Genomic DNA, 13,101 nt, shown 5'->3' on the forward strand with positions numbered 1-13,101 from the left:
TTTGAGTGGAAATCAGTGATCAAAAGCAAAGTTCTCACATTTTGTCAATATCTGAATACCAGAAATAGAATGTCAGGCAGTTTCTCATGTTGAAATATTCGATACTAAAAGGATAGCAAAGCTGCTGAATATTTCTACTATTTATCAATTTTTGCCTCGCAGGTTCAAATAATATTTATTTGTAATGGAAATATTTCAATTCATTTAAATCCTGATTATGGAGTAGTTAGTAAATCAGGTTTAAGCCTGACTGTGAGTTGATATAGCCCTTATTTCATACTGTAGTTTGAACATGTAGACTCTCTGATTATAACTAGGCTAAATTACATAATAATGACTTTATTTTCACTGAACAAAGTTTGCTATTATTTTGATGACAAATTATTTAAGTAATCGTAGTAAAAGTTGCTATTGGCTCTGGTTTTACTTATTTTGCTATATATTATAGACATGATTGATCATTTAATCATACCTTATAGATAAATAAAAGTAAATTATAGAATAACATAGAAATTTTCTGCTAAATTTATACTTTCACTAAGTTTAATAACACCTAGAAATTCTCTGTTAAATTTATATTTTAACTAATTGTAGAATAAAGTATTTTAAGTTAGGCATTTATACTGAGACATTTTATAATATTAACTACTTCATGTTATTTACTCATTTTGATAAATGGAGTGATAATATCCAAAATGGAATAAATTAAGTTTAAATTATTGTTATTCTTTAAAGGAATGGTTTAGCTACAGTATGTTTGTCCCACCTTTTAATTTTGAACATTTTCTAACTTACAGAATAGTAAAATGAACTTTTCTATACCCTTCACATTGATCCACCAATTGTTAACATTTCAACACATTTGTGTTCTCTCTTTAAATAAATATATGTGTGTATATTTTCCTCAGAATCATTTTGAAGTATTTATTCCTTATTCAAAAAAATAAGCATTGGTACTGTTTTCTGATGTATGATCAAGATTCCAGATGTAGCAGTTATTCTGATAGTGTCCTTGATAGCTGTTTAATTTTATTCTCAGTCCAGGATCCAATAAGAATCACACATCACATGTATTAGTACTGTTTCTTTAATATACTTTCCTCTCATCTTTTTGGTCATTTTCTTCTTTTAAGGGTCCAACCCAGTTGATTGTAACATGTGCCACCTTGTGGACTTATTCTCATTATTTTAAGCAATAATAGTACGTAAGTGACACTGTGTATTTCCCATTGCATCACATCATAAAGTTTATGGCTTTATTGATAATGCTAATTGATAATGATTAAGATAGCATCCCTCAGGTTTCTTGCATAGAACCTTCTTCCCTTTCCCCATTTCATATTTGTATTTTCCGTATCATGTTCAGGAAACCTAGTTCCCAACAGCATCAACTTTATATTCATTTGCTCTATTCTACAGTACACACAAAATAGTTTAACCAATAACATAACCAATAATAGACTTACTAAGTAAAGTTTATTTGTTGTTTTTTCCTTATAATATATTCCATCAAGACTGTATTGTTATAAGAGCATACTGAAAAATTATTTACATTATTTTTTCTATGTACTTATGTTACAATTTGATACCTTCTTTGATTTTTCATTCTTGTTATATTCAACTTCATAATTTGTTTTTCTTCTAATGGAATTCAAAATTCAAATTAAATGTTATTATTTGAAAAGGCAAAATTTTCACGTTTCAGAAGTCAAATTTGAATGTAATGCTATATTCAGAGAACTCTTCTATTCCTATTCTTTCTCTGTTTCTTTTTATAAAATTAACAAACACAAAATTATATATACATTCTAATGTATGTATATAGTATAGTATCTATACTAAAAGAATATATATGGCTGAGTGAGGTGGCTTTCACCTGTAGTCCCGACTACTCAGAAGACTGAGCTGGTAGGATCTGTTGAATTCAGGAGTTCGAGGCAAGAAAATATATATATACACATACACACACATACACACGTATATACATACACATACATTCTCTTTTATGTAATAAAAACCATAACATTAACTTTAACATCTTAATCATTTTTAAATGTACCAATTAGTATATGTATGTTGTTACATAGTTGACCTCTAGAACTTTTTCATCTTGCAACACTGAAACTCTGTACCTGCTAAACTCTAATTCTCCAACTTCCCTCCCTCAAGTCCTTGGTAACCAACTTTCTACTTACGTTTCTATGATTTTGACTACTTCAGATACTTCCTATGAATGGAATCATACAATATGTGTCTTTTTTGTGACAGACCTTATTTAACTTAGCAAGTTCTTGATGTTCATCTATGTTGTAGCATGTGATGGGATTTCCTTCTTTTGTTTCTTTATCCTTTAATTGTTGATGGACGTCTGGATTGCTTGTACCTCTTGGCATTTATGAATATTGCTGCAGTGAACATGGACATGCAAATATCTCTTTGAGATCCTGCTTTGAATTCTTTTGACTGTATACCCAGAATTGAGGTTGCTTGATTGTTTGTTAATTTAATTTTTAATATTTCTTTTAGGAACCTCCATACTGTTTTCGTAGTGGCTGCACCATATTACATTTCCACCAACGCTGCACAAGGGTTCATTCACTTCTCCACATTTTGCCAGCATTTTTTGTTTTCTGTGTTTTTGGTAGTGACCGTCCTGATCAGTGTGAAGTGATATCTCATTGTGATTTTGATTTCCCTGATGATTACTGATGTTGAACATTTTTTCTTGTGCTTATTGGCCATTTGTATATCATTTTTGGAGAAATGTCTATTCAAATCCTTTGCCCATTTTAAATCATGTTATTTGTATTTTTATTGTTCATTTAGAAGTTTGTTATATATTCTGGGTATTAACCTTTCATTGGATATATGGTTTGGAAATAAGTTGCCTTTTCACTCTGTTGGTTGCCTCCTTTGCCATGCAGAAGTTAAGCTTGATATAATAACGTTTATCTATTTTTGTTTTTGTTGTCTGTGTGTTTGTGCGATATTTATGAAATCATTGCTAAATCCAATGTCCTGAAGCTATCCCCCTATATTTGAAAATAATATATATTATTAAGTTTTATTCTTTTTTAAACAAAGCTTTTATACCTTTGAGACTTGATTTTTTTTAAAGTTAACAAAATATCCTGGAAATTACTTTATATAGATGGAGTGTTCCTTAGAGCTTTTCCTTGTTTTCCATTGTTTTGTTGGGGTTTTTGAATGGCTGTGTGGTATTCCATTATATGGATATATCATAGTTTAATCGACTGATCTTCTACGGGTGGACTTCTAGTTTGTTTCCAACATTTTGCATTACAAATAACATCTCAATACTTACATGTTGTTTTATATTGTGGATGAGTCTCTAGAATTGGGATTGCTGGTCATCAAGCTATTACTATATCTCATTCCTACAGTTTTATCTTTGTTATTTTTGTCCTCTCCTCATCCTTTTACCTCTCAAATATGCATGTATTTCTTTTCTATTCCAAATATTCAAGAACAGATTTTATAAAAATTTATCTTGATGTCTTTTGACTTTGTATGTAGATTATTTGTAGGTTATTTTGCTACTTCTAAGTGTTCAAAACCAAATATGTGTTAGCTATGGAATCACTAAAGAATATTAGAACCCTCAGGGATTTGAGCTAATTATGAAAGGTAAAAAGTTCAAATCTGTGAAACGTATGCATCTTACAAGAAGTCCATTGTCATTAAAATTTATAATAATTACTTTAATGAAAAAATGAGATATTTGTAATTAGAACTATAACACTATTTCTGAATTTTTAGAATAATTTTTTAGATACGAGCATGTTTTAGCTTAATTTATGTATGAATTACTACAATAAGTATGACAATCATAGTAACAGCCACAGCTAATATATGTTGTTTGCTATGTGCTGGGTACCATGCTCAGCAATGCATGTACATTAATTTACATCATTTCAATTAATCCTCAACGACCTTATGAGATGTATTTGTAATTATATCTCCACTTTAAGCATGAGTGAAGTGAGAAATGTTAAGTGATATGCTCTAACATGCTCTAACTCATGCAGTTAGTAAGTGGCAGAAGCAAGATTTGAACCCAGACAGTCTGCAATCAAGATGGATTCTGCTCTTTTTATGACAATGCTAGACTTCTTATATTGGGACCCACTATTATTTTCCTATATCAGGCCAGCATTTGTCTTAAGGTCTGTATGATTTTAGCTGCTGAATCCTTAACCACTCTATGTACTTAATTTCTCTCCCCAATGCAGTATAAGATATTACATGGTTGTTATATTAAGTTTTTTTTTTTTATCGTGATAGCACAGAATTGAAATTCCATTCATAACAGTCACAGTTTCTCACAAAGCATTCTTTTCACATCACTATCCGTGGCAGAATACTGAACTATGTGTACCATTTTTTTGACCCATTAAATTATTTATGTTCCTGTTTTACAGTGGATGATTCAACAGCCATACAAAGCAGCAACATTTTTTGGATGCATTGGGATAGATAAATTTGGGGAAATCCTGAAGAGAAAAGCTGCTGAAGCCCATGTAGATGCTCATTACTATGAGCAGAATGAGCAGCCCACAGGAACTTGTGCTGCATGCATCACTGGTGACAACAGGTCAGTGTAATTCCAAGGGAAGCACTATACTAATTGGCTATTTTAACACTGGTAAAATCTGAATTCCAATGTGAATTTGGAATTTTGACTTTATAATTCCTTTTAATGTTTGATAAATGCTTATTCCTTATATCAGTTTTCCTGTGTTGTTTTTAAATTTACTTTTGTTAAACATGCAGTTGAATTCATGAGGCATGTGGAATAAAAGTTTGAGATTATTTAGTCCAGTCTCTACTTTTTATAATTAGAATCAGAAAAGGCAGATAGCTTGCTCAATGCCTTGTAGCTAATTTGTTGCGAAACTTGAATTAGAAAGAATATTCTTTTCACCATATCCTGAGGTTGGAATATTAGAATGAGAGAGAGAGAGAGAGGAGAGAGAGAGAGAGAGAGAGTGTGTATGTGTGTGTGTGTGTGTATGTGTGTGTATGTATTTTATGTATATAAAATACAACATTACATTCAGGCTCATATGACTTAGTTATCTAAATGATCATCTAAACCATTTCTGGCAAATAGTAATTCATTCATATTAAATAAACTCAGTCATGGGTAATATACCACTAACGAAACAACCAAGTATATTTCTATATACCCTTACTTATTAGAAAAGTATTCTTTATATGAACTTGAAATATCTCTCTCAGGCCCCTCCATGTATTGGTTGATTGTTCCTTTGTTCCCAAATGGAGCTACTCCTTCAGTGTATTCATGCTTTGCTGACGTTATTACCATATCAGCACAGGCTTTTTCCCCCTTTGCAAGGGAAAAACAAAATAACTGCCCTACCAATTATTATATTGCTGGAATAATCAAAGATGACCTCTTTTTAAATAGTGATTCACTAGAAATTTTGCATTACTTATAGTTGGAAATATGTAGTCTGTCCTCCTCCATTCCCTATCTCCTTTCTTTTCCCATCTTCCCTTCCTTTCTTTTTTCTCTCTTCATCCTCCTTTATTTCCTTCCTCCTCTCCACCGCCATCTTGCTCCATTTCTTCTATTTACCCATTTTATTGCTCACTACTTGACCTTCATCAGAGGTATATTAAGGAATGGACTATTCTGGAGACTGTGGATCAATAAGCACAATATTTACTGAATAACCAAAATACAGCATTCAAAAATTATTAGGGTATGTAAGGCATTTTCAGACTTTAATTTTGTTTTTTATATACAGAAGAACTTCATGATTTTAAGGCTTCAGTAAACATTGAAATATAGGATTCAGAGATTAAAAAAAAAAACTAAAAGTGTTGAAATATGCTTGTTTAGACCATTGCCCTTAGTTTTCCCAAGGCCAGCCTTAATCTGTAGGTGCAAAGTTTTACCATTCGTGAGAAGTAGGTCAAATTTTCTTCTGAGATCACTTAGGCTACAGTAATATTACTAAATTGTTTTGGTATGCTAAATTGCTGTCTTAAAGAACAGTTACGGCTGGGTGCGGTGGCTCATGCCTGTAATCCCAGCACTTTGGGAGGCCGAGTCAGGTGGATCACCTGAGGTCAGGAGTTCGAGACCAGCCTGGCCAACATGGTGAAACTCTCTCTCTACTAAAAATACAAAAATTAGCCAGGTGTGCACTTGTAATCCCAGCTACTCGGGAGACTAAGGCAGGAGAATTGCTTGAACCTGGGAGGTGGAGTGAGCCGAGATTGCACTACTGCACTCCACCCTGGGCAACAGAGCAAGATTCTCAAAACAAAACAACAACAAAGAGAGAGAGAACAGTTATGATAATATAAGATCTCCTAGATGTCAAAAACTTAACTTTTATACTAATTTGATAGTTATAGTGATATTGTTCAGATGATATGGGAATCAAAAATTGGGGAGAAATCTTCAGTATCTAAATCATTATCTAAATTCTGGACGCTAATACAGTTGGATCAATTGTTTTGGATAGGTCCGGTAACCTTTGCTGCCACTATCAAAAACTCAGAAATTGGCCAGGCATGGTGGTCACACCTTGTAATCCTAACACTTTAGGGGGCCAAAGCAGGCTGATCACTTGAGCTCAGGAGTTTAAGACCAGCCTGGGCAACATGGCAAAACTCCATCTCTACAAAAAATACAAAAATTAGTTGGGGATGGTGGCATGTACCTGCGGTCCCAGCTGCTCGAGAGGCTGAGGTGGAAGGATCGCTTGAGCCCCGGAGGTTGAGGCTGCGGTGGACTGCGGTTGTGCCACCCACTGTACTTCAGTCTGGGCAAAAGAGTGAGCCCCGTCTCAAAAACAAAAAACAAAAAATTTCAGAAATCGAAGTGTTTGGGTAATTCAGTATCTTTCTTGATCCAGGTTCTTCCTCTTCAAAGTCAGAATCAAATACATTGGGATAATAAGAATACTCATATTTTTCTGGTCAGGCGTGGTGGCTCATGCCTGTAATCCCAGCACTTTGGGAGGCCAAGGCAAGTGGATCCTTTGAGGCCAGGAGTTCGAGACCAGCCTGGCCAACATGATGAAACCCCACCTCTACTAAAAATACAAAAAAACTAGCCAAGTGTTGTGGCGGGCACTTGTAATCCCAGCTACTTGGGAGACTGAGGCAAGAGAATTGCTTGAACCTGGAGGCAGAGGTTGCAGTGAGCCAAGACGGAGCCATTGCTCTCCAGCCTAGGCGACAAGAACGAAACTCCATCTCAAAAAAATAAAAAAGGAATCTTTTATTTTTCTTTTGGAGAAACTGTAGTTTCCCATCAAAAAGTCATTGTATTATCAAAATAGAGTTTAGTATCTGGTACCAGAAGTGTTTGCTTTTATTTAGTAGCCATTTTGTCAAAATTTTCCTAAAGTCACAATTACTAAAATATTTTTATAAATTAGGCCTAAATTTTCTTAAGTTTGTAATATAGTTATTTTGTATTTGGATATGTTGATGCATATTACTCTTTCCTTCCTTCGTTTACTTGAACATAAACAGATGTATCCTTTAGTAGTAAATTGGCAGATGGATGAGTGGAAAGACGTTTTGGAAGAGAATTGAGATTTTTTTTTTTTTAACAGTGTAATCGAACACTTCACCAAAGTCTGAAATGATAAGATTTTTTTATAAGCTATAACTGTTACAATTTAATAAGAAAAAGAGAAAAATTGGCAAGTGATTTTTTAAATTCTGAAGCAGTATGAGGAAGGAAAGTATTTTTATTATTTTATAATGTAAATAATTATTGTTTTTATCTTTAATTAAACAAGCCAAGTGACACTTGTAGCAGGATTTTATTTTTTATTAATTCATTTTTTGTTTTTTAGAGATGTGGTTTTGCCTTGTTGCCCAGGCTAGAGTGCAGGTGGCATGATCATAGCTCATTGCAGCCTCAAACTCCTGGGCTCAAGCAATCCTCCCACCTCAGCTTCCTGAGTCCCTAGGACTATAAGTGTGCACCACTACCCCCAGCTAATTTTGAAAATTATTTTGTAGAGATGGGATCTGGCTGTGTTGCCCAGGCTGACCTGAAATTCCTGGTATCAAGCAATCCTCCCACCTTGGCCTCTGAAAGAGCTGGGATTTCAACTTTGAGCTACTGCACCCACCTGTAGCAAGATTTTAAATGCAGTATCCTGCTTAGATATTCCATTTCTAAAATTGGACCAGTCAAGGGACTTTTCAACTATAGAAAACAATTCTAATTGATTTCAGTCCTTAGAATATAATGGTTTACAAATTAATTCCTCTTAGTGAATATGGTCTACATTTGTAAGCGTCTTTTGTGACATTAATTCCATACTTGGCTTTTAAAGCCTTCGATTAAATAGACAATTATAGTATGTTGATATTTATTTTTATCAAGATATTTTTCTACTATAAAAAATGTTTTTAGTTGCATAGATTTCTTTTTATATAATAAGTTAGCTTTATTTCTTAACTGCATTTTGAACTATTAAGGTGTAAAAAGTAGGTCCTATTTTACTATCAAAAGGCAACTTAAATGCCAATTTCTTTCTCAGAATACCAGGTGTTGTTTAGAACAAAAATTATCATAGATGCCTCAGAATGTTCTCAAAACAAAATTGTATTTATATTTATTTAAAAATCAATAACATCAGTTTTGAAGAATTAATTAAACTGTAAATTGTAAAATTTGCAAAAAATATTGGTAACTATCTATAGAAATATATGCTAAGTTTGGCTATAATATTACTTGCTTATTCTTTGGTTGTTTTAGGTCCCTCGTAGCTAATCTTGCTGCTGCCAATTGTTATAAAAAGGAAAAACATCTTGATCTGGAGAAAAACTGGATGTTGGTAGAAAAAGCAAGAGTTTGTTATATAGCAGTAAGTACTTACCTAATTCAAATCTCCGGTACATATTTACATGATGGATTATAGTTGTTGTCTGATATATATTTTAAAGTAATTATCTTTTATTTACCGTGCAAATTATTTACCTATCTCAAAGCATATGTTAGATTCACTATTGTGAGTATAGAACAGAAATAATTATCTTTCTATGGGTAACATAATTTGTAGTATTTATCTTCATGTCTACTTATTTTTGGATACATTATGCATAGGTGCTTCCCAACCAAGTGCAGAATTCTATATTAAATCAGTTTCCTAATATATTTTAAAATAATTCTACAAACTTACATCTTACATTTGTAGGCAACTTGCATTGTGCAGAAAAATATTAGTAGTATATATATATACTGCAAATAGTTTGAGCTGATTTGCCTAAAAAACTTAATTGCTATTTATTCCATAGTAATTACCATGACACCTCTTAATTTAATATTTCAAAAATATTAATCGTGACAAATCTCTTAAATCTGGGAATAAGGGCAGGGTGTTATTTGAATTATTAAGTCTTCTGACATAAAAATAATTGGTTAAGAATTTATTTCTAAAATAGGACTGTACCAAAAATTCTTCTGAATTAATCACCCCATGATTACCTTGTTTTTATTTAATATGTGTTAAATGTGGCTATACACAAATAAGTAGATACCTATGAAAAATTAAAAGCATCTCATATGCGTGTAATATATGGCTTTGGTATAACAGCTGCTGCCATTTCACTACCTGAGCTGTGTGAAATAGCTGGTAAGATGCGTAAAAATTGATTATCCTACTAATAGGAACATGTTTATTGAAAATATAATTATTTCTTTCAGTCTAATGTTAATGTCTCCTACAGCATGTTTATGTGCACTGTTCTAGGCTTTACAACATTGTTATTGATTCCTCTGTATACCAAATCCTACCCTATTTATAACTGTCAAATAAATGCTTACATTGAGAAGATTATATAACGGAAAGTTATGCTATCTTTTCTGCCACTATGTGAGAAAAACATTTCAAGGATTAAATATTTTTTCCCCTTTATTATTTCCATTTCATTTTATTTCTCAAATTGGTCTCATGTTCATTCCATTTTTCAAATCTTGTTACTATATATTTTGTAGTGTGATTCTTTCGGGGGGATTTATGTACTATTTCAAACCATCTTACACGTGAAAGTCTGATTTTCAAAAAGCACCATGTTTAGAGTTTGGCATAATTTATGTATATTTGTTGACTATGAACTAAGACAGTGTATTCTGATGAAAAAGTATATTTAACTTGACAATTACAGTCTTCTGTGTTTCAGTTTATATTTGTTCAATCCTGAATTGTGCGCCAACTTGCAAACAACTCATAGTTATAATGATTATACATTATAACACGTCTGGTCAACTTTGGGTGAATGGAACTTTTATGAAAGTATAGGTTCAACTTGCAGACAACTTATAGTTTTAGCATTTATGCACTATATTGTATCTAGCCATATTTGGGTGAACGGAGTTTTATAGTAGTGTTAAATATTTATACCTAATGTGCAATTTTGTACAGTGTAAAGTGATCAGCTTTGGTCTAATTATTAATAAGGCAAATGGGATTGTTTTTGACATTTGGGTGGTGTATTCAGCTAGAAGAAATAACAAAATGGATTTCAGTTGTTATCTGTGATGCAGGTGTTAGCTTGTAGCTTCTGTTTCAGCGTTTCATAAAAAGAATGATCTCTTACGTTGCCAGATAAATCTATACTCTTCTCATAGCTTGGCTTATTCCAAAATAGTTCTGAAAATAGTAGACTCATATTGGATACCTGGGATGCTGTATATTCTTAGTGAACATTTAACAAATATTTTCTTGGTGATTAAGAGCATAATTCGTATTCATTGAAATCTGTGAACTTCCTTTTGAAATATAATGTTATTTCCACAAAGACACTGCAGGTTTTACAAATCTGTAATTCCCTTTGATTTCAGAGCATCCTGAGATGAGATGTAGTCTAGTCTAGTTTTTTCTTAGCATATGGTCAAACCATAAATTAAATGGGCTGCCCCATACTTTCTGGTTCTATGAGGTCAGCAGTCTCATTACATTATCATCATAAACTAATGAGGTTTAAGAAGTTAAAGTTCTGGGGGCTCTTTAATTCTAAAATGATTTTGATCTAAGGAAGCAACTCAGTTTATCTATTAAACAAATTTCTGTAACTAAAACATCTGTCTGCATCACATAAGCTAAACCAGATCTACGTACTCAGCTCTACTTCTTCACACTAGTCTCTAAACTAGCAGTGTTTAATGAATATTAAGAAAATTGCAAAACTTCTTCTTCATTTTCTTTACCATATAATTCACTGAGTAAGTTCACACTGGAAACCTTCCTGATTGAAAAGCTAAAATTGAATATGGATACACCAGCATCCTCTTTGGGTTTAAATACAGTGTCAAGATCTTTTAAAATTTATTTTTTATCTTTCATAATAAATGTTTCATTTTATGCCATGTAAACTCAGTTTTTCCATGTTTAAACCAACTTCTCAGATTCTTTGTTAGCAGGTAATTATTGACCACTGGTTATGGTGACTAGGTAATTATGTTTTTGAAAACATAAGTCTCAGGTTCTCTTCACCTTAGAATTATCTAAGGGATGTATCTGTTTTTCCTCACTTAAATAGTATTTCCTGACTAGGCATGGTGGTTTATGCCTATAGTTCCAGTGCTTTGGGAGGCCAAAGCCAGTGGATTGCTTTTGGCCAGGAGATTGAGTCCAGCTTGGGCAACATAGTGAGACCCCATCTGTGCCAAAAAAAAATTCCTTTAAATTAGTGATGCATAGTGGCACTCACCTGTAGATCTAGCTACTTGGGAGACTGAGGCGGGAGGATTACTTGAGCCTAGGAATTAGAAGTTACATTGAGGCCGGGCGCGGTGGCTCAAGCCTGTAATCCCAGCACTTTGGGAGGCCAAGACGGGCGGATCACAAGGTCAGGAGATCGAGACCATCCTGGCGAACACAGTGAAACCCCGTCTCTACTAAAAATACAAAAAACTAGCCGGGCGAGGTGGTGGGCGCCTGTAGTCCCAGCTACTTGGGAGGCTGAGGCAGGAGAATGGCGGGAACCCGGGAGGCGGAGCTTGCAGTGAGCTGAGATCCGGCCACTGCACTCCAGCCTGGGCGACAGAGCAAGACTCCGCCTCAAAAAAAAAAAAAAAAAAAAGAAGTTACATTGAGCTATAATTGTACCACTATACTCCAGCCTAGGCGACAGAGCAAAATCCTGTCTCAAAAAAAAAAAAAAAAAAAAAAGAAAGAAAAGAAAAGGAAAAATAATATTTCTTAAATTAGACCTGTAAGACTTATTCAGGAAAGGCTTATGAAAAAGAATAGTACACTGGAGCCATTAATTTTTCTACATTATGTATTTCCTTCTTTTATATTCTTAACTTTTATTTTTACTTTTGATTTTTTTGTAGATAAGGTCTTGCTCTGTTTCCCAGGCTGGAGTGCAGTGGTGTGATCACAGCTCACTGCAGCCTTGAAATTCTGGGCTCAGGCGATCCTCCTATCTCACCCTCCCGAGTAGCTGGGGCTACAGGTGTAAGCCACTGCACCTGGCTTGTATTTCCTTTTTAAGGTGTATTAATCTGCTATGGAAAATGTAAAAAAAATTAAAATGTGACAATGATAGCATAAAGGCTAGGTGAAAATTAGCACTATGTTTCATCATGAATTTTGGTAGTTACATTTTTACTTTTTTTAAATATATTTTTCAATGTTTAAACGTTTTCATTTTATTCTGTAACTATAATTTTTGTAGTCTTAATTCTATATTTAAATGAGATAAATGCTTATCATCAACTACTTTGTAACAGTTTTCCCATTCCTTTATTATTAATTTTGATTATCCCTTGATTGGCTCCATTTTATCATCAAACTTTTTTTTTTTACAGGAAGGACTTAAAATGCATCCCTTCTTGAGCTTTTATTTACCTCCTATTGCTTTTACATAAATGACAACTCATTTGGTGTAATATTTTTCAGAACAAAATATTTTGTAGTTATTGCTTCATTGACTTCTCATACCTTTTCTGGGAAAGCTAAGCCAGGTTGATTTTTATTTGTTCTTTATTATTGCCTTTTGTTCCTTCTTTGGGTTTCCTTTGTTGTTGTTCTCTTTATTCTGCCTCCCACTACTTTGCCTTATTCTTTT

The 13,101-nt window shown here is 33.3% G+C and overlaps 1 protein-coding gene across 2 annotated transcripts in view; it reads left to right on the plus strand.

The window, feature by feature from the left end:
• Positions 1-13,101, plus strand: part of ADK (adenosine kinase) — a 613,194-nt gene that overhangs the window by 251,917 nt on the left and 348,176 nt on the right. For both annotated transcript variants that reach the window (XM_033209675.1, XM_033209676.1), the window contains exons 5-6: positions 4,443-4,615; positions 8,783-8,891. In XM_033209675.1, coding sequence (XP_033065566.1) covers positions 4,443-4,615; positions 8,783-8,891 — 282 coding nt within the window. The remainder of the gene's footprint in view (positions 1-4,442; positions 4,616-8,782; positions 8,892-13,101) is intronic.

The sequence above is a fragment of the Trachypithecus francoisi genome, unplaced genomic scaffold (assembly GCF_009764315.1).
Source record: "Trachypithecus francoisi isolate TF-2019V2 unplaced genomic scaffold, Tfra_2.0 Lachesis_group9, whole genome shotgun sequence".
NCBI lineage: Eukaryota > Metazoa > Chordata > Mammalia > Primates > Cercopithecidae > Trachypithecus > Trachypithecus francoisi.